This window comes from Salvelinus sp. IW2-2015, linkage group LG15 (genome assembly GCF_002910315.2).
Source record: "Salvelinus sp. IW2-2015 linkage group LG15, ASM291031v2, whole genome shotgun sequence".
Lineage (NCBI taxonomy): Eukaryota > Metazoa > Chordata > Actinopteri > Salmoniformes > Salmonidae > Salvelinus > Salvelinus sp. IW2-2015.
This window is the reverse complement of record NC_036855.1, coordinates 10,052,440-10,074,516: the sequence shown is the minus strand read 5'-3', so window position 1 is coordinate 10,074,516 and position 22,077 is coordinate 10,052,440. Positions and strand designations below refer to the sequence as shown.

General features: G+C 41.5%; 1 protein-coding gene across 1 annotated transcript; it reads left to right on the top strand.

Moving 5' to 3' along the window:
• Positions 1 to 470: 470 nt before the first annotated feature.
• On the top strand, positions 471 to 22,020 carry LOC111974312 (pescadillo homolog). The gene is given in 18 exon segments (XM_024002028.2): positions 471 to 601; positions 1,104 to 1,183; positions 1,407 to 1,560; positions 1,666 to 1,775; positions 1,978 to 2,149; positions 2,783 to 2,872; positions 5,177 to 5,293; positions 8,265 to 8,342; positions 8,538 to 8,627; positions 14,142 to 14,272; positions 14,919 to 15,044; positions 16,380 to 16,417; positions 16,420 to 16,464; positions 16,467 to 16,511; positions 16,514 to 16,561; positions 16,714 to 16,841; positions 17,002 to 17,187; positions 21,581 to 22,020. Coding segments are annotated over 18 exon segments (1,746 nt in total). The 5' UTR covers positions 471 to 577; the 3' UTR covers positions 21,665 to 22,020.
• Positions 22,021 to 22,077: the final 57 nt, after the last annotated feature.

Sequence of the window (22,077 nt, the reverse complement as noted above, 5' to 3'; positions counted from 1 at the left end):
CTGTCTGTCTCTCTCTCTGTCTGTGTGTCAAATCAAAATCAAATCCAAGTTTATTTGTTATATGCACATTTTTATTGCAGGTCTAAAACTCAATAGTGCATATAATAATGTACAATAGCAAAGCTAATCAATGAACAAAAATAAACACAAATAAAAAGAGCACATCAATCAGTAAAAAATACAAGGCAAATAAAATTGATACAAAAGAACACAATTTCCCTGCAAAACATTGCAAAACAATGTGTGTGTGCTTGAGTGCATCTGTGCGTGTGTGTTTGAAAGAATTATTAATGAATCCTTCAGAAATTAAACTAGCTGCTCATTAATAGATATACGGTGTTTAAATATTGACTGGTTTACATAAAAAAAAATATATAATATTCAGGCCTAAAAATGACCGCTTGATGTGTCGGGGTCCTGGGAGCTCATTCCGCGCATGTCAGAAGATATACTTGTCACATAACACGTGCAACAGCCACGGTGTTTTTTGTTGGCGCTTGTGTTTACATGATTGTCTACAGAAGTATACCTACAAATCTAAGTAATTTACAGAATAACACGAACAGATATTTTGTAAATGGGGGGTCTACAGAAAAAGAAGGTAAGGATGTCACTGTTAGATTAATTATCCAACCATTTGGTTAGCTACGTACTGAAGTTAGCAAGCTCGCTCAGGCTGTTTCTCTTGAGCATGGAATTATGAGTTTAGGCCGAAATGTTTTAGCTAGCTAGCTATTACTAGCTAGTCAACTATAACATATCGCAAGCTAGTGTGAGACACTTTTATGTAACGTTAGCTAGATAACCTATTGTATTTCAATATCCGTCTAGTCTTGGAATCTTGTGCGGTTGATGCGTGTTGTTTTAAACTCAGCTAGCTAGTTAACGTTAGCCTAGCTGTTACATATTCACCTGTCTAGTGCATAAAAAAAGCAGTAAAGAGTACTAAATTGTTTTGCAGAACATTGTCAGCATCAAGCTTTTTACGCTTAAGTCTAGTTACACGTTTTCTAGTAATACGTTCCTCCAATACCTCACACATATGTCTGTCTGACTGTTTAAATGTTTTGTGAGTAACTGTAAACTTATGTGTCTTGTTTCAGTATGAGAGGGGCTCTGCCACCAACTATATCACAAGGAACAAAGCCCGCAAGAAGCTGCAGCTGAGCCTGGCAGATTTCAGGTACTAAGTACTACTGACCCACCACAACCTGGGTCGTATTTATTAGTTTGTTGTATTTATTAGTGTTGTTGTTGCCCCCTGTTTCGGTCCGTTTTCTTCCCTCTGGTGCCTATTGAATAAGGCCCTGTGTTCTGGCTGTGGATATAATAGCATGGTTGCCTCTGGTGTCAGTTTCTGCAATGCCAAATTCACAGTCTGCATGTTCATCCACTGTTCCACACAGACGCCTGTGCATTCTGAAGGGCATCTACCCTCATGAACCCAAGCACAAGAAGAAGGTGAACAAAGGTTCCACAGCTCCCCGCACATTCTATCTGCTTAAAGACATCCGGTTCCTCCTGCACGAGCCCATCGTTAGGAAATTTAGAGAGTACAAGGTAATGTTTTAGACTATTGTTTTGACTGAGATACAGATATTGTTACATTTTGTGTTTTTTTACTGTTCACATTTTTCAGTCAACCACTTGTTCCGTCTCTGGTAGGTGTTTGTGCGTAAACTGAGAAAGGCCTATGGAAAGGCAGAATGGACAGGGGTGGAGAGACTGCGAGATAACAAGCCTGGCTACAAACTGGACCACATCATCAAAGAGAGGTGAGGTCTCAATCCACTGCAGCGCCAACTGCAAACAACAGATGGCAGTATTGAGCATATAAATTAACTGTAGACAATAATAATCTAATAGGATCTCTGTGGTGTTGTGCCCTGTTTATGGTTCATGTCATTATAACATTTGTAAAGGATGTCCTACATGTGTTTATATCTGAGCGTTGTGTTGGCTCTATTTGTGTGCCAGGTACCCCACATTCATCGATGCCCTCCGTGACATAGACGACGCCCTCTCCATGTGCTTCCTGTTCTCCACCTTTGCCCGCACTGGAAAGTGCCACGTCCAGACCATCACGCTATGCCGACGTCTCACGGTGGAGTGGATGAACTACCTAGTCACATCTCGCTCTCTCCGGAAGGTAGGAAGGACAAGAGTACAGATGTGTCCTCATTAACATAAAGAGTTGGTCCTCAATGAAAATCTCCATGTTGTGGATAGACAAAGTGCAGGCATGATTTATTAAGTAATGATACGGACTGTTACAGGTACAATAGCATCTGAAATTGAATTGTCATTTTAACTTTATATACACGTACAGTACCAGTCAAAAGTTTGGACACACCTACTCATTCCAGGGTTTTTATAGATTTTTACTATTTTCTACATTGTAAAATAATAGCGAAGACATCAAAACTATGAAATAACACATATGCTATCATGTATTAACCAAAACAGTATATTTCAGAATTTTCTATGTTGCCACCCTTTCCCTTGCTTACAGCTTTAACACTTTTTTTGGTGATTCCATGTGTTGTTTCATAGTTTTGATGTCTTCACTATTATTTTACAATGTAGAAAATAGTAAACATACAAAAAACTTTCTATGAGTTGGTGTGTCTAAACCTTTGACTGGTACTATATACTTAGCAGCAGATTTGTTGTTGTGGTTACTAGTCTACATTGGATGTGTATGAATGAGCTGCATGCTATTTGGCAAGAGAATAACTGGTAGTCCGCAGCACCCTTGACCTTGTTTGGCTTTCCCTGGCAGGTTTTCATCTCCATCAAGGGGATTTACTATCAGGCAGAGGTTCTTGGACAGCTCATAACCTGGCTCGTGCCCTACCAGTTTGCCCATGATGTAAGTGCTGAGTGACATCACAGCAGCTCAAAGAGCCATTTCAAATGTATGCAGTCACTGTGTTAAAGGCCTCCTCTTTTTATTTCACCATTATTTTATCAGGGAGTCATACTGAGACCAATGTCTCTTTCGTAGATGAGCCCTGAATTACAGAAAATACACACGTCAATTATAAATACAAAATGCAAGCAGAAACAACATGGTCCTACAACACACATTCATAAGGCCCTCAATCAGCTTTCTGAATTGCCCTAGAGGCATCAGCGCATCACATTTTAAGGACAATTTGAAGATTGTTCCACAAATAAGATACAAGAACTAAAAGCTGATTTACCAAACTCTGTGGAGACCAAAGGCATTTCCAGAGTTAACCATCCCTGACCCCGGGTGTGTGAACTCATATGTCTAAAGTTTAGTCATGATGTTAGGTACAGTGGGATTTTTTTGTATAGGGGCTTTATAAATGAAAACATAGCAATGAATCAACCTGCATGACATCAGATGGCCAACCAACTTCTGGTAGAGAATGTAGTGATGAGTACTAAAATTGTCACCATAATTAAGCGCAGTGCGCTTAGATAAACTGCATCTAACGGCTTTAATGAAGTGGCAGTTGCATTCATATAGATGTTGCCTTAGTCTAGGACCGATAGGAATGTGACTGAATCTGTTTTCTACTGTTTAGTGAGAGGCAAGATCTATTTCTATAGAAGCCCATTTTTTTCTCCGCTTATCTAACTCATCAAATGCTTTTTGAAAGATAGCTTTTCATCTATCCAGATGCCCAGATATTTGTATGCAGGGACACGATCAATATGTACACCACCCAAAGTGCATATTTTTTTAAATCATCAGTTTATTTTGATGTGCTCTAGAGAACAACATGTACTTAGTTTTACTTGCATTCGGGTTTTCTGTAATACAATGAAGGCAGATGGCAGTTCAGAGAGCCTGGTCAACTGTGGTGGCAATTGCATACCCAACAGTATCGTCGTCATACAAGTGCAGGTTTGTTTTTTACAGAAGTCGATATTGTTAAGGTAAAAAATACAGGATCCAGAATCGACCTAATGCAGCTGTTTTATTTCTGGGTAACAATTTAAGTACTTTACTGTTATAGATTTCCTTTTAATTGGGCAAAATATGTTTTTAGCAAAATACTATTTCACAAGCAAGAATTTTGCTAGGACTGAGTGAGGGCAAAACTAGCTGTTATTGGCAGAGGGGTTTAGAACGCTCTTTGTTATTGGTTTATTAACCAATTTACCGCATTGTGATGTCACCATGAAAGCCAAACCCGCAGATTGAGCCAGATGTTTCACTGGGTGTATAAATCTGAAGCATCTGGTTGGCATTTCCACTCACTCACCATCGATGAAAAATTTGATTTCAATACAATTCTGTTCCAAAAACTAGAATATGTTACAGCGTGCACTTCGTTTTGTAGACTACCTTTTGCCAAAGTTTCAAGAAATTTTGTTTGAGTGCAAGGGCAAATTTTGTTATTGCACACGCGCCCTTCATAGAGTTGGCGTTCCCTAACATAAATATGCTAATACATGCTAGAACGGTGGTATCCGATTTTATGTACCATGGCATCATACTTTGATTCCAACATCTCTTTCAAAAAGCTGGTGAAGAAAGTAACTCATAACCAAATTCAACCTAGATAATTTCTGATCCATACGAAATAGTTTGACTACAAAGGTAGCAGAACTGTACAGCAATGCTATGATACTTTCTCTCTTAACATCCTGCTTGACTAGCAGGGCCCAAGCTTACTGTACAACATTAAAACCCATTCAGTGTGTGTGTACAATAGGCTCTCAAAGTGCTTGAAAGAATAGACATCACTGTTAAATCCTCAGAAAGCATGAGCTCCTGAGTTGGGGAAGTATTGTGCAATACACCGACGTTTGCAGATCAGCTGTACCGACTTCAGACGAGTCCCAAGTCGCTTCTGGGAGAACACCACAAAACGGAGAACACCATTGTGTTTGTGAGAGTCCTCTTCCATAGAGGAGTCAAAATAGTTTATAGGCCAAACCGTTTGTACGTTACATACAATTTTGTGATGTAAAATATTTCTAGCTTAAACTGAGATTTTTATGTTTTTATTTTAATTTAATGCTAGCTCTATTTCCACGGGGCGCAGACATCGACCCTGGGGGGTTAAATACTTTACGTTGATGCTGTTTATTGTGTTTAAATTAAAGTAGCTTGACATGTGGTTGATGGGGCCTCAACATTGACTCTAAAATACAAGCTTTCAGACTAATAATCTGTCTGTCCTTTGTTCCCCAGCACCCAACAGATGTGGACTATAGAGTAATGGCTACCTTCACGGAGATGTACACCACCCTCTTTGGCTTCATCAACTTCCGCCTCTACCAGACACTTAACCTGGTATACCCACCCAAGGTAACCCAGCACCTGGCCTAAACCTGGGTTGTGTTCATTAAGCACCAAGGGAAGAAAACAGACTGAAATAAGGAGTGGCTACCTTAACCTGTCCAATGACAAATGCTTGTTTTTGTTATCCTGTTGCAAAATGTTTTGCTACAGTGTGCACTCATAAATACAATCCCGGAGAACCACTTCAGCCATCGCACATCATAAGCAGTGCTTTTTTTATCACCATGTTCCTTCTGTTGATGAACGTACAGTTGAAGTCGGAAGTTTACATACACTTAGGTTGCGGTCATTAACGCGTTTTCAACCACTCCACAAATTTCTTGTTAACAAACTATAGTTTTGGCAAGTCAGTTAGGACATCTACTTTGCATGACAAGTCATTTTTCCAACAATTGTTTACAGATTATTTCACTTATAATTCACTATCACAGTTCCAGTGGGTCAGAAGTTTACATGCACTAAGTTGACTGTGCCTTTTAAACAGCTTGGGAAATTCCAGAAAATTATGTCATTGCTTTTTAAGCTTATGATAGGCTAATTGACAACATTTGAGTCAATTGGAGGTGTACCTGTGGATGTATTTCAAGGCCTACCTTCAAACTCAGTGCCTCCTTTGCTTGACATCATGGGAAAATAAAAAGAAATCAGCCAAGACCTGATTGGTGAAAAAATGTAGACCTCCATAAGTCTGGTTCATCCTTGGGAGCAATTTCCAAACGCCTGACGGTGCCACGTTCATCTGTACAAACAATAGTTACGCAAGTATAAACACCATGGGACCACACAGCCGTCATACCGCTAGAGATGAATGTACTTTGGTGCAAAAAGTGCAAATCAATCCCAGAACAACAGCGAAGGACCTTGTGAAGATGCTGGAGGAAACGGGTACAAAAGTATCTATGTCCACAGTAAAATGAGTCCTATATCGACATAACCTGAAAGGCTGCTCAGCAAGGAAGAAACCACTGCTCCAAATCTGCCATGAAAAAGCCAGACTACGGTTTGCAACTGCACATGGGGACAAAGATCATACTTTTTGGAGAAATGTCCTCTGGTCTGGTGAAACAAAAATAGAACTGTTTGGCAATAATGACTATCGTTATGTTTGGAGGAAAAGGGGGGAGGCTTGCAAGCCAAAGAACACCATCCCAACCATAAAGCACGGGGGTGGCAGCATCATGTTGTGGGGGTGCTTTGCTGCAGGAGGGACTGGTGCACTTCAGAATATAGATGGCATGATGAGGAAGGAAAATTATGTTGATATATTGAAGCAACATCTCAAGACATCAGTCAGGAAGTTAACCTTTCTAGCGCAGGCATTCCGCTAGCAGAACCCCTCGACACTCATAGGACATGTTACACAATACATGTATGCTTTGTTTGAAAATGTGCATATTTATATCCAAAAATCTCAGTTTACATTGGCGCGTTACGTGCAGTTATGTTTTGATTCCAAAACATCCGATGATCTTGCAGTTAGCCACAGAAATCCCAGAAATACTCATAATAAACATCGATAAAAGATACAAGTGTTATTCACAGAATTAAAGAGAGACTTCTCCTTAATGCAACCGCTGTGTCAGATTTCAAAAAGACTTTACGGAAAAAGCATGTTGTTAGAATGTTAGATGTTAGAAATAACATGATAAATATTCAATTACCTTTGATCTTCATCAGAATGCACTCCCAGGAATCCCAGTTCGACAATAAATGACTGATTTGTTCCATAAAGTCCGTAATTTATGTCCAAATAGTCACTAGTTGTTCAGCCCAGTCATCCATCTTCATGAGCACTAGGTCCAGACAAAAACTTAAAGTTCCGTTACAGGTCGTAGAAACATATCAAACGATGTATGGAATCAATCTTTAGGATGTTTTTAACATAAATCATCAATAATGTTCCAACCGGAGAATTCCATTGTGTGTAGCAAAGCATTGGAACAAGAGCTAACTCTGTCGGGAGCGCACGTCACGAGCCTGAGACTCTCTGCCAGACCACTGACTCATTCAGCTCTCATTCCCCCCTCCTTTATAGCAGAAGTCTGAAACAGTTTCTAGAGACGGTTGACATCTAGTGGAAGCCTTAGGAAGTGCAACTTAACCCCATAGACACTGTGTATTCGGTAGGCCAAGCTTTGAAAAACTACAAACCTCAGATTTCCCACTTCCTGGTTGGATTTTCCTCAGGTTTTCGCCTGCCACATGAGTTCTGTTATACTCACAGACATCATTCAAACAGTTTTAGAAACTTCAGTGTTTTTTTTATCCAATACTACTAATAATATGCATATATTCGCATCTGGGACAGAGTAGCAGGCAGTTTACTCTGGGCACGCATTTCATGCAAAAGTGAAAATGCTGCCCCCTATCCCAAACAGGTTGAAGCTTGGTCGCAAATGGGTCTTCCAAATGGACAATGACGCAAAGGATACTTCCAAAGTTGTGGCAAAATGGCTTAAGGACAACAAAGTCAAGGTATTGGAGTGGCCATCACAAAGCCCTGACCTCATCCTATAGAATATTTGTGGGCTGAACTGAAAAAGCGTGTGCGAGTAAGGAGGCCTACTAACCTGACTCAGTTATACCAGCTCTGTCAGGAGGAATGGGCCAAAATTCACCCAACTTATTATGGGAAGCTTGTGGACGGCTACGCAAAACGTTTGACCCAAGTTAAACAATTTAAAAGGCAATGCTACCAAATACTAATTGAGTGTATGTAAACTTCTGACCCACAGGGAATGTGATGAAAGAAATAAAAGCTGGAATCACTACTATTATTCTGAAATTTCACATTCTTAAAATAAAGTGGTGATCCTAACTGACCTAAGACAGGCATTTTTGCTAGGATTAAATGTATTTGGCTAAGGTGTATGAAATCTTCCGACTTCAGCTGTATATAGTCTAGTAATATACAGAGATCATTGGCCTGCTAATTGTTGTGTGTCTGAGCTGTTGCTAACTACAACCCTCCCTCCAGCTGGACAGCAAATCTGAGTCAGAGCTGAAGGCAGAACATGAGGAGGACTACGCCATGGACTCTGAGAGCTACTTGGAGGTGGGCCTTTCATCACTTATGTATTGATACAAATAAATGGATAGAAGTTATATTTGCTTGATGAGGGACAGCCAGCCCTCTCTTCATTGTTCTGGGCTACCTGCCCTACCTTGATGGTACTCTGTCAGTAGAGATGTGTAGTTTTGAAGCGGTGTGTGTGGAAAACTGAACCAGTGGGTTTCATGCTCTCTACAGAAACTGTCTGCCCTGAGTGCCAGCCTGGCGCGGGTGGTTGCCACCGCGGAGGAGGAGGAGAACCAGCTTGACCAGTTCCCTGCTGAGGGGGTAAGGTGACACACTGAATAAACTGGCTACCAGGTGGTCAGGGGTGTGTTAGAACCAATGCCTCCCACGGTCACATTTCATTGTTTCCATTTAGAAATCACTTTCTTTCCCAAATCTTCAGGATGTAGGTGGAGGAACTATTTGTAGCCTCCACTCATCTTAAATGGATAGTTATGATACAAAAGTCATCCTCTATTTGATGTTGTTGTCCTTATAAATCAATGTTCGGTCTACAGAAGGGCTCATTCCTGCCAATGTATTGTATACTAGGCATTTAAATGATTGCTGAAGAGCTAAATGAAAAGGAATGGAAAAGCTCCACTAAGGATTCACCTTTATTATGGTGCATTTTCTTTGAAGATTTAGCATGGTGTTTTTCTGTTTCCATCTACGCGGACTCTTACATGTGTCTCTCTGGGCCATGGCTCCTGCGGACCTGCTCTAACCTGGAGACAAGACAAGACCCTGGGTACTTTTCAGTTTCATTTACATAACAATGGCTACCTGTGAACCAGGGTTTCCGTTCGAAATGTGTCGCCGGACATTTGACCGGCAAAATTTTTTGTTTCCCGGACATTTCAGAAGTCTGCCGGACCCATATGCATTGGGTGAGTGACCTGATTAGGGCGTCCACCCACGGTGCTCAGAATGACAATCTCATTTAGATTATGGTAATTCATATTAACAGAACATGCAAGTTGAGATGTAACGATGTGTGGTCCTTCTTACCAACTTCTGTTGTGCACTTTGAAAACGTTAAAATAACTGTCCACATTTAATTTTCCTTAGCCAACAAGATGAGTAATGAACAGCAAAATCAATAGCCTATGTCAATCAACTATCCCCCATTGTTGAAAAGTTGACCTATTATGTTGGTCAGCTTCTCAAGAAAGAAATAGCCTATTCCAAACCGACTCTGGGACAGTTGTGGGAAGATCGAGTTGTGGACTCGAGTCACATGACTTGGACTCAAGTATGACTTGAGTCACAACGTTGACTTGAGACTCGACTTGATATGTCTGACTTGAAATGATCTGGCCAGGGTTTGTAATCTTTTGTCACTCGTTTTGTGGGTCTTCATGGATTACGCTACTCTCAGCAAGAGAGTAGCTGCAGCATCGCCTTTGCAAAAACAAACAAACAGCTGCAACAGATTGGCTAGTGAAACACACACTTGGCACTCTGGACCAGCAAACTTGTCAATCAACACAGGTCGGGTGTGCTAGAGAACAGATTGATTTACTGTACATCTATAGGATTGGGTGCAGCGCAAATGTCAAATTGTAGGGAGAGAGGCTTACCATGATGTGTGTGGCTCCAAAAAATGTTGATCACCAACCTTAACTGTTAACTATTACTTTACTAGCTCACAAGCAATGGGGCAACAATTACTAGCATAGGCCTACTGGTCTTTTGGTATGTAGCAATTGCTTGACATTGATAACTTACTAATGAAGCTTGCATTTGGAATTTGTTGTTAAAATGAATTATTACTGTGGCGAAGACCCACCATAAGCGCTGCTCTTCACCTATGCTCTCCAATGTTGAAATCGGGTTGTAGAACCAGTTTTGTAATTGCCAATTGAATAATTGTACGGTCCTGGGGGCCAAGTGCTTGTATTATGTAGGTCTACCTGTTTGAGCTCCTGTTAGACAGATTTGATTTGGTTTCTCAAGATGAGGGTGTACAGTAGGGCTGGGCGATAAATCAATATCAATAATTATCGAGGTAATTACTTCCCTCAATAACGATATAAAACATATTTAGATACATTTTTAGATAATGTCAATTTCACCTCTGCCGCAGCAGGAACATGCGGAGAAGTGACAATATGCACGTGGAGAGGTATACGCCCACTAAAAAACACTTATTGGCTACTCTCACTCGAGGTGCTATTAACCACAAAATGAGTGATGTAGGTGAAAACAGTGGCAGTGATAGCCATGGAGAAGGAGAAGCTTCCAATGAAGAAATTATTGATAAAAAGGGTTCAATTATTTAAATTATTTGGTAGTGGTTTGGCTTTTTGAAGTCGGACAAAGAGCAGAGCAATGTTCGGTGCAAATTGTGCCATAAACAGGTGGCTATCAAATCTGGTAATACGACAACTTTTTCACCATCTGAAGCAAAATCACTCTTTGGAACATGCAGGAAGTTTGCGTTTGCGCCACGGAATTGCTAAATGCCAATCTAGGCATGTTCGCCCGAAGCAGTCAACACTGACTGCGTTTATTCCCTACGAGCAAACATCGAAAAGACACAAAGATAATCACAAATGCTATTATGCATTGCTAAGGACATGCTACCCATTAGTACAGTCGAAAAGGAAGGTTTCAAGAGCCATGCTCCACCACCACAGGTCTTAATGAAATTAAGCTGGTAGAAAAGGAACTCAGTTGCTACCTTCAGTCTCCTGATGCCGACAGTGAAACCAATCCACTGGACTGGCGGAAGATCCAACCACAAAAAACTTTCCCAAAGTCAGCCACCTGGCAAAGCACTACCTGCGCATTCCTGCGACCAGCTTCCCCCCAGAGTGTGTTTTTAGCACAGGTGGCAACATAGTGACCTGCCATAGGGCAGCTTTAAAGCCAGAGACCGTAGACTTGTCTTTCTTGCTTGTAACTTGTACTACTACCCCAACATAAACTGTGATGTGCCATTAGGCTCAACTACCCCAACATAAACTGATGTACCATTAGGCTCAACTACCCCAACATAAACTGTGATGTGCCATTAGGCTAACAGTTCTAATGCATATTGACTATTTATTTTTATTGCTTGTTCATGACTTGTAAGGGTTTACAGCTTTAAAAAAAGTTAATATTATTTGAGTTCTACTTCTGACAATAAATAAGAAACATTAAAGCCTTTGGCTTGTTCAGGTATTCTTGAGTGTAAAGCAGATATGCACCTTTTAAACACAATTATCACGATTTTAATCAAATAGTCATTATCAAACGAAAAAATATAAATTATCACACTATTTGCCTTTTCGCCCAGCCCTGGTGTACAGCCTTGCCTGCTACCGGTGTCTGTTCAGATAGGACAGGTTAAACCTGATAGAGGCTTTTTATTTTGAGCTATTGTCCGTGTATATTTTGTATGATATGGTGCGTGCACCATTTGGATCATCAACCTACTTTGCCTTTAGCTGATTTCAAATCAAAATCAAATTTTATTTGTCAGATGTGCCAAATACAACAGGTGTAGACCTTACAGTGAAATGCTTTACTTACGAGCCCCTAACCAACAACGCAGTTTAAAAAATGCCGATAAGAAATAAAAGTAACAAGTAATTAAAGAGCAGCAGTAAAATAACAATAGCGAGACGATATACAGAGGGGTACCGGCACAATGTGTGGGGGCACCAGTTGAGGTAATATGTACATGAAGGTATACTTATTAAAGTGACTGCATAGATGATAAGAGTAGCAGTGGCATAAAAGGGGGGGGGGGGGGCAATGCAAATAGTCTGGGTTGCCATTTGATTAGGTGTTCAGGAGTCTTATGGCTTGGGGGTAGAAGCCTCTTGGACCTAGACTTGGTGCTCGTGGTACTGCTTGCCGTGCTGTAGCAGAGAGAACAGTCTATGACTAGGGTGGCTGGAGTCTGACAATTTTTTTGGCCTTCTGACATCGCCTGGTATAGAGGTCCTGGATGACAGGAAGCTTGGCCCCAGTGATGTACTGAGCCGTTCGCACTACCCTCTGTAGTGCCATGCAGTCGGAGGCCGAGCAGTTGTCATACCAGGCAGTGATGCAACCAGTCAGGATGCTCTCGATGGTGCAGCTGTAAAACCTTTTGAAGATCTGAGGACCCATGCCAAATCTTTTCAGTCTCCTGAGGGGGAATAGATTTTGTTGTGCCCTCTTCACGACTGTCTTGGTGTGCTTGGACCATGTTAGTTTGTTGATGTGGACACCAAGGAACTTGAAGCTCTCAACCTGTTCCACTGTAGCCCCATCGATGAGTGGGGGTGTGCTCGGTCCTCTTTTTCCTGTAGTCCACAATCATCTCATTTCATGCCCTTACGACAGCTACAAGGTCCATATTTTACAATTACATAGGCTAATTACATAGGCTAATAAAGATATGTTGTAGACAAAACAATGAAAAGAGCTGTCTGGGCCTCCTGAGTTGCGCAGCGGTCTAAGGCACTGCATCGCAGTGCTTGAGGTGTCACTACAGCCCCAGGTTCGATCCCAGGCTGTGTTACAGCGAGCCGTGACCGGGAGACCCATGAGGCGGCGCACAATTGGCCAAGTGTCGTCCAGGTTAGGGGAGTGTTTGGCCAGCTGAGATTTTCTTGTCCCATTTAAGCTCTAGCGACTCCTTGTGGCGGGCCGGGTGCCTGCAAACTGATTTCGGTCACCATCCAAAACAGTTCGGAACAGTTTGTGCATATATTCTCCGGCAAGGGTTTTTTCGGGTGTTCGTGCACAAATCTTTCCTCGAGGCAAACCGAAGTTCAGAAGCCGAAATCTACACCCCTTTATCTGTGATTGGCAAACAGTAGGGATTCTTCAGTAAAGTGTTTGTCATTCAACGAGAGACGAATCCTTTTCATGCACAATTTTTTACTTGAGAAATACTCCACCAAACGTCTTAGATGTAAAATTGCGCGACTAACATTTAATTACTGATTTCTTGACTATTTTAACGTCTCAAGATGAACAAATGGTACTATTGCTGCTTATTTTCTAATTTTTCAAGCAACGGTATTACGGGAGTATGCAAGCACACTCGTTCAGTTCACCTAGCTGAGTTCGGCTAGGCGCAATATGAAGCACGCGGGCGGCTTAAGACTGGGGAGCACACCTATGTTTTCAAGGGATGAGGTTTGTAAACATGAAGAAACCAATCCCATCCCACCAACTTCCTGTGTGCCTGATATGGAATTTTGAAATCAATGTTCATAAATTTCAATTATCCTTATAGGTCTGCAAACCAGAGTGTGTAAAGTTCTGGTTTTAATGAAACAGACAGAATTCCCAGCTCACAATTAGTCAAATCCAATTTTATTCGCGAGAGCTCTCCCGTGCATATACAAAGATGTTCCTTTTATAACATTCTCTTACCCTACGCACATGCATACACACTAACATTAGGAGAGCTATCCTATCTACTTCTCTACAATTCTCACCACAGTTGATCACTACCCAACTGACAATTCCATTCCCCCCAAGATAAGGGAAACCTGGAGGGGTACTCCCTGTCCTATCTTATCTCCCCAGAGTTATAGCCAGGTCGGTTCAAACATAGGTTAAGGATTCTCTTTCTTTTCTTTCTGCACACACGTACATTCCTCTCTTCCCCAGTCCTATTTGGACTTATGTTTATCAGCTTTAATTACTCCTTGTCTATGCTACATAACCTCTAATCCCTAATGGCTACGTTTCCGGGTAGAATAATTTAATAATTTATCTTCACCCTTTATAAATTATTTTAACAGTGCCCTTCTAAAAGCGTTCCCCATCTCCTTTCACCCCCCCCCCCCCTTGTCTCTTCAGGAGGACCTAGAGAACATGGAGGCCAGAGAGAAGGAGCAAAAAGAGCAGGAGGCCCAGAATAGGCTTTTCGAGGGGCTCAAGTTCTTCCTGAACAGGGAAGTTCCCAGAGAGTCACTGGCTTTTATCCTGAGGTGAGAACCAGCTCACCACCACTCACCCAATGATGTCTATAAACCCTGGATTGGTGATGCTATGTATTGGCCATTGAGAGGCTTTGAAGCCACCGGTAGGCCATATTGGCACTCCCCAGTAGGAGCAGTCCTCCAGAGGAATGAGTGGAATTCTACAGTACTTCAATAATTTATTTTTTGTTGTTGTAGTGGGACAGAAACATTGTTATTCTCAAAAAAGTATACTTTAAGGAAAATGTTATATATTTTTATGTTTAGCTCACATACTATAATGTAAAAGTATGCATTAAGATGTCTAATAGAATAAATGTTGCAAAAACTATTGTAGACATTAATAAATGCATTTCTATAGCTTAAAATAAATAGTTTACAATGATGGGGGGGTGCCAAGATGAACGCACAGTGGCTTCAACACAGTGTCCCCTATCAGTCATCTAGAGTGTATCTATAAATCATTGCACACACCCCAGCCAGTCTGGGCTGCTCAATAATGTTATGGCACCTTGTGAAGTAAAAGCAGGCCAAACGCAGGCTGAAGGTTTTAGGGACTGGTTCCATGCTACACTGCACCTCAAAGAGCTTTGATGCAGAGTGAAGTGATCCATCGTTTAATTTTTATTGATCTCTATCTCTCTCTGTCTGACAGGTGTTTTGGTGCCGAGGTGTCATGGGACAAGTCCCTCTGCATCGGTGGTACCTACGACGTGACTGATGAGACCATTACCCATCAGATTGTGGACAGGCCCGACATAGACAAGCAGTACATCAACAGGTGAACAGGCCCGATGGATCTACCACTATTTGTAGTGGTTACAGCTGTTGCAAATGTCTTGCAATTCATAAAAAATCTTGGAATGATCTTTTGGATACAACCCAGATCCAGCGCCAGAACTAATCAGTTGGATGGGCATTTTGTTTTGGGGGTGTGCTTTTTCAAGGAACATCCTACGTGTGCACACGCTTGTGCATTTTACATTTTTTATTTATTTTTATGAATGTAATAGTGAAGACCATAGGCAGCTTGTGAATTTCAAGTTTGGGGGAGTTTACAATTTATCCTACCATTTCTACCGATATGCGTGGCAGTTATGATAATTTTTTTATGCGTATTTCGTGGAACAGTTTCATTTCAATAATAACGTTTTAATTTCTCTAAATAAATAATCTACCACGTGGTTAATCATAAAAATCTGAAGTAAAATGATAAACATCTAAAAGTTCAAATTCAACTATGGCGAGAGCACAAACCTCTGCCATATGGACATTGATACACTGTGATCCAGAAATGAGAGTGTAGAACTCAGATGCAGCACTAGGCCTGTCTTCCATTGTCAACTAGGTAAAATACATAGTTGATTTCGCTCGCTCGGATGCTTTAACTGAGATTGATTTGTCTTAGTCGGCACGTGTCTCTGCCAATATTTAATTTGGACGGGCAAGGAGGTACGGTAGGACGGGTCCCCTAAGGCTTGCCCTGATACAACCCAACCCCTCTCTCTTTCAAATCACCAAATGTATTTTCAGCCAAGCTATTTTCCAAGGCTACTTACAGACCCAACGGACCAGGTTTTCTGTTTGCCTACTCATTCAGCCCCCCCTCACAGAGATGGGTTCAGCTCATCCCCACAATGCCCCCTTTGAGAGGGCTCTTCCTGCTCTGGTCACTCAAAGACCCCTGTTATCGAGGGAGTGGGCGGAGGGGGGGGGGGGGGGGAGAGTCCGCGTGTCAGACCATGTCCTCTTCCTTTATGTCGCTTCATAGAGCTTAGCTGTACACAGGGTACATAATGCCTCTATTATGGGCCTGCTAACTCCTGCCCACATTCATTCATTTGGCTGTTGTGATGTACATACAACACATCCACAACTTGCTAATGTGTCAAAGGTGAGTTGACTCGACTGACTGGGCATAAATATCCAATGGATCCAACTCGGTATAGTCCCAAAGGTGCAAACCCCACCCATCTGGTACTCCAGGAAAGTATCTGAAAGAAGACAACTATTATTTGAACCAAGTTTGATATGTGTCTGTGTAGAAACCTTGTCCGTAAAGGAGACCGGCTGGTGGGTAACTAACGGTGTGTCTGGTGGTCGTGTTCTGTTCCAGGTACTACATCCAGCCCCAGTGGGTGTTTGACTCGGTCAACGCAAGATGCGCCTGCCTGTGGAGGACTACTTCCTGGGGGTGACGCTGCGCCCCACTTGTCACCCTTTGTGGAGGAGAAGGACGGTGACTATGTGCCCCGGAGAAGCTGAAGCTCATAGCCCTGCAGCGTGGGCGAGAAGCACGGTAAGAGCTGAGCCTCTCCATGGCTTCACATGTTTGGTTGCTGCCATGATGAATGTTCACATGTTTCTGTTGGGCCTGCATGATGAATGTTCACATGTTTCTGTTGGGCCTGCATGATGAATGTTGTGTATATATTTTTTTTTGTTACACTCAGTACAAGATGATGAGGAAGAAGAAGAAGATGATGATGATGAAGAGGACAACGATGAGGTGGATGATGAAGATTTGACTGAGGAGAAGAATCTGAAAAAGATGGAGGATCAGCGATCCCAGGGCAAGGTGAGAGAATCCTCGCAGTATCTACACGATTGACCATCTGAATGGCCTGTTTCATCCAACATAAAAGAACACCGTTATCATTGGGCATAGTGCGCTATAGGGAATAGGGTGCCATTTTGGGGACACTCTAAGATATATCTCTCCTGTCCTGTCCCAGCAGACTCTGGCGGTGAAGGTGACCCGCGGCAAAGTGAAACCCTGGGAAACTGGTTCCGTGGGGAACAAGGTTCGACTGGAGCAGGAGGAGAAGGCAGAGGAGAAGCGTCTGGCAATCATGATGATGAAGAAAAAGGAGAAGTACCTGTACGACAAGATCATGTTTGGCAAGAAGAGGACGACCCGAGAGGTGAGTCCCCTCCACTCCACACCTGCCTAACTGACATTGCAACTCACAAGCCTCCCTCGCTGCGTTCCATCTCCAGTCTGTATGTGGGTGTAGATGAATAGATAGACACGACATGTAACTGTGTCGGACCCATCAGTACTGTCGCCTTGGGAAAAGACAGTCTCACAGCCATATTAATATACATGGAGGTAGCAGTGGAGGCTGCTGAGGGGAGGACGGCTCATAATAATAGCTGGAATGGAGTCAATGGAATGGTATCAAACACATCAAACGTGGTTTCCATGTGGTTGATGCCATTTCATTGACTACATTCCAACCATTATGAGCCAGCCTCAACTGGGAGGTAGAGAATGAGACCCCATTGGGCATTTTGGGAAAACTGGCAGTGTACTTTCCAGCAGGCTGCTCTCTGTGCCTAGTACCTACTAGAGGTCGACCGATTAATCGGCATGGCCAATTAATTAGGGACAATTTCAAGTTTTCATAACAATCGGTGCTTGGCATTTTTGGACACCGATTACATTGCATTCCACGAGGAAACTGCGTGGCAGGCTGACCACCTGTTACGTGAGTGCAGCAAGGAGCTAAGGTAAGTTGCTAGCTATCATTAAACTTCTCTTTTAAAAAACAATCAGTCTTCACATAATCACTAGTTAACTACACATGGTTGATGATATTACTAGGTTAACTAGCTTGTCCTGCGTTGCATATAATCAATGCGGTGCCTATTAATTTATCATCGAATCACAGCCTACTTCGCCAAACGGGATGATTTAACAAAAGCGCATTTGAGAAAAAAGCACAATCGTTGCACGAATGTACCTAACCATAAACATCAATGCCTTTCTTAAAATCAATACACAGAAGTATATATTTTTTTAAACATGCATATTTAGTTAAAATAAATTTATGTTAGCAGGCAATATTAACTAGGGAAATTGTGTCACTACTCTTGCGTTCATTGCACGCAGAGTCAGGGTATATGCAACAGTTTGGGCTGCCTGGCTCGTTGCGAACTAAATTGCCAGAATTGTACATAATTATGACATAACATTGTAGGTTGTGCAATGTAACAGCAATATTTAGACTTAGGGTTGCCGCCCGTTCGATAAAATACTTAACGGTTCCGCATTTCACTGAAAGAATAAACATTTTGTTTTCGAAATGATAGTTTCTGGATTTGACCATATTAATTACCAACGGCTCGTATTTCTGTGTTTATTATAATTAAGTCTATGATTTGATAGAGCAGTCTAACTGAGCGGTGGTAGGCAGCAGCATGCTCGTAAGCATTCATTCAAACTTTACTGCGTTTGCCAGCAGCTCTTAGCAATGCTTGCTTCACAGCGCTGTTTATGACTTCAAGCCGATCAACTCCTGAGATTAGGCTGGCAATACTAAAGTGCCTATTAGAACATCCAATAGTCAAAGGTATATGAAATACAAATGGTATAGAGAAATAGTCGATGCGTCATAATTCCTATAAGAAGTTTTAGGTTGTAGTTATTAACTGGGAATGTTGAAGAACTAGGAATATTGAACCACCAGCTTTCATATGTTCTGAGCAAGGAACTTAAATGTTAGCTTTTTTACATGGCACATATTGCGCTTTTACTTTCTTTTCCAACACTGTTTTTGCATTATTTAAACCAAATTGAGCATGTTTCATTATTTATGAGACTAAATAGATTTTATTTATGTTGTAATTGTCATTATTTTATATATATTTAATAAATAAATCGTCTGATTTAATCGGTATCTGCTTTTTTTGGTCCTCCAATCGGCATTGAAAAAGCATAATTGGTCGACCTCTAGTACCTACCTATTGAGCTGTAGGAATGTTTAACAGGGTTTGAATAGCCGTGCCCTGGAAAGCTTGCACACTAAAACGATAGCCCCTTCTAATAGAATTGGTCCATTTTTTTAAATATATTTTTAACCAAATCCCTCTTTCTTTTATGTAGAGTACCAGTCAAAAGTTTGGACACCTACTCATTCAAGGATTGTTCTTTATTTGGACTATTTCCTACATTGTAGAATAATAGTGAAGACATCAAAACTATGAAATAACACTTGGAATCATGTAGTAGACAATGTTAAACAAATCAAAAATATATTTTATTTGAGATTCTTCAAAGTGGCTACCCTTTGCCTTGACAGCTTTGCACACTCTTGGCATTCTTTCAACCAGCTTCACCTGGAATGCTTTTCCAACGGTCTTGAAGGAGTTCCCACATGCTGAGTACTTGTTGACTGCTTTTCCTACACTGCAGTCCAACTCATCCCAAATCATCTCGATTTGGTTGAGGTCGGGTAATTGTGGAGGCCAGGTCATCTGATCCAGCACGCCATCACTCTCCATCTTGGTCAAATTTCCCTTACACAGCCTGGAGGTGTGTTGGGTCATTATCCTTTTGAAAAACAAATGATAGTCCCACTAAGTGCAAACCAGATGGGATAGCGTTTCGCTGCAGAATGCTGTGGTAGCCATGCTGGTTTACCGATTTCACCTTGTTTTGAGAAACTTACCCCACACACACAATAGACTTCCTAATTGCTTGTTCTGCAGTTTGGGGGCTATGGAAAAACATGAATAAAGGCTCCCAAAAAAATCTGTCATTTTAGAAACGGCTTCACTCTCAGTACAGTGATGCAGGTCTTTTGATATTGGACACATGAAATTGTGTAATTACAAACTTTATCCGCAACATATTCCATTTGTGCGACTCAAGTGGTTTCTCCTACCAGCTGTGCTGCTTCTGTGTAGCCTGCACAGCTAACCGATCGAGTTGCATATTTATCAAGCAAAAGAGCCCAAACTCCAAGTGACGATTCAAATGTTTACTCAACGAAGAAGTAACAGCTGAATACACACATTCAATACAGTGCAGTGTCCACTTATACCCTTAGCTCTCACCCCTTCCACAAAGATGTACTTTTCCATCACCCAGGATTTCTCTGTGCTGCTCTGTTCATATCACAGGCCTGGTCAGTAAGGAAGAGGCCTTGTGTTATTGGGAGTACACATTCCTGCAGTCCATAAGTCTTCTCATACACAGAGTTTGAACCTCTCAGACGGTCGTGCAGAAGAAATATCAGCCCGTGCAGAGAAGCACAAGATTGAACTTCACTCAACTTTCTAGAATTTTCTAGAAAGGATAGCTAACACTATCAACGTTTCGCTCTACTGTGGGAATTGTGCTAGAATCAATGCAATATTAGCCAGTTTCAATGTAACCTACCGAGAGAAAAAAAAATAACTATGCAAGACTTAGTATGCAAAACTAACTGCAGGAGATTTTCTTGTAGGCAGAGCGCATTGGAGTACGATTCTATTGCATTGACAGGCATGACTCCGGCCCGTACTCTACACAAACCGGTGCGCCATAACCAGTCAGAGCTGCAGTAGGGCTATATGCAAATAGCCATTGCCATATATGGATCTGTGCCATTTATTTTGAACTGGACTGTGTGTAGAGCATGAGCAGTCGTGAGTAGATGAGTTTGTTTTGAGAACAAAGCGAGAGCTACATGTAGCCACGTGTGCACCATTGTTCATATGTTTTGCTAGTTAGTGAGTTATTAGCCCACTTATAGATAATTTGTAGTCAACGATGGGGGAGTGGTTGCTTCCTACAAGAGCACAAAATGTGTGCATTTCTAGCCGTCTTTGAAAGGTAAGTCAAATTAATAGCTTTTTTTTCCCCAAAGGGGCAGTGTTGTATTTTGAGACCAGCTTGAAGACTCTAAGTAGGCAGAGTCTAGCTTACTTTGTCTGATTCTCAGTAATAATGGTATGGGAATAATTACGCTTTTTTTTTGTAAAGTTGTTTGTTGCATCAAACACAACAGCATTTTCAGTTACCTTGTCTGAAGAACAACTGGATTAACAGGTTAATGTCAAGCCCTGCATTTTTTATTTTTTTTAAGTCGCATGGACTGTAGGCCTACATGGAACACCACACATTGTCTGCTACTGTAGGCTGCATGATAGAACAGTTATTTTCTCCATTGTCTCAACATTATGATCAAATAGCCACAGTAGCCTACTTGATCACTTGACTGTAACTTAAAGCGGGCACTGCCTCTGTTCAGAGTAAACGTGCGCCAGAAGTTTTCACAATGTTCAAGTTTGCGCTCAGCAGACCTGAAATTTGCTCTGTGCCCCCCCAAAAATTGAGGGAACATTTCCCAACAGTACTTTTAATCTCTTAGGATATAATAACAATATATTCATACAAAAAATATATAATGCTATAAAACTCTAAAAGTAATATAAAACAGTAATTTCCAATCTATCAAATCCCTTAAAGAGCATGTGACCTTGGTTCCACACCCATGAATTCTTCAGTCACTTCACTGTTCATTAACTCAATCTGATTTCCCTTCGCAGGCAAACAAACTGGCTGCTAAGAGAAAGGCTCACGAAGATACCAGCAAGGCAGAGAAGAAGCAGAAAAAGGCCAAGAAACAGTAGCCACCTAACAGTGGATATTCATCAAGGACTGGTTTTGATTTGTATGGTTGTCAATCATATAAGATGGAAGACTCATGAAACTGATGGGTTTATTATGGGGGAAAAGTATGAGTTGGTCCCGTGGTGATTGAGATCAATGTTAGTATCATTTGTCAAGCATGTTGGCAGGCAGAAATACTGGAGGAGTCACATTGTTGCAAAATATTATCCACCCTGCCTCGTCAACCGTTGAGGTGAATGTCTGCTTTGTTCTTATTTGTGTGAACTCTGATATTCTGGTCAGTACTCTGTAAAAGAAAGATTTTACCACTGATTCACCCTATTTTAATCTATTAAATGGGGTTCTGTGTAATCCATTTACTGTTATTAATGACTCTAACATAAACAACAAGCCCTGCTGTCATCAGAGAAAT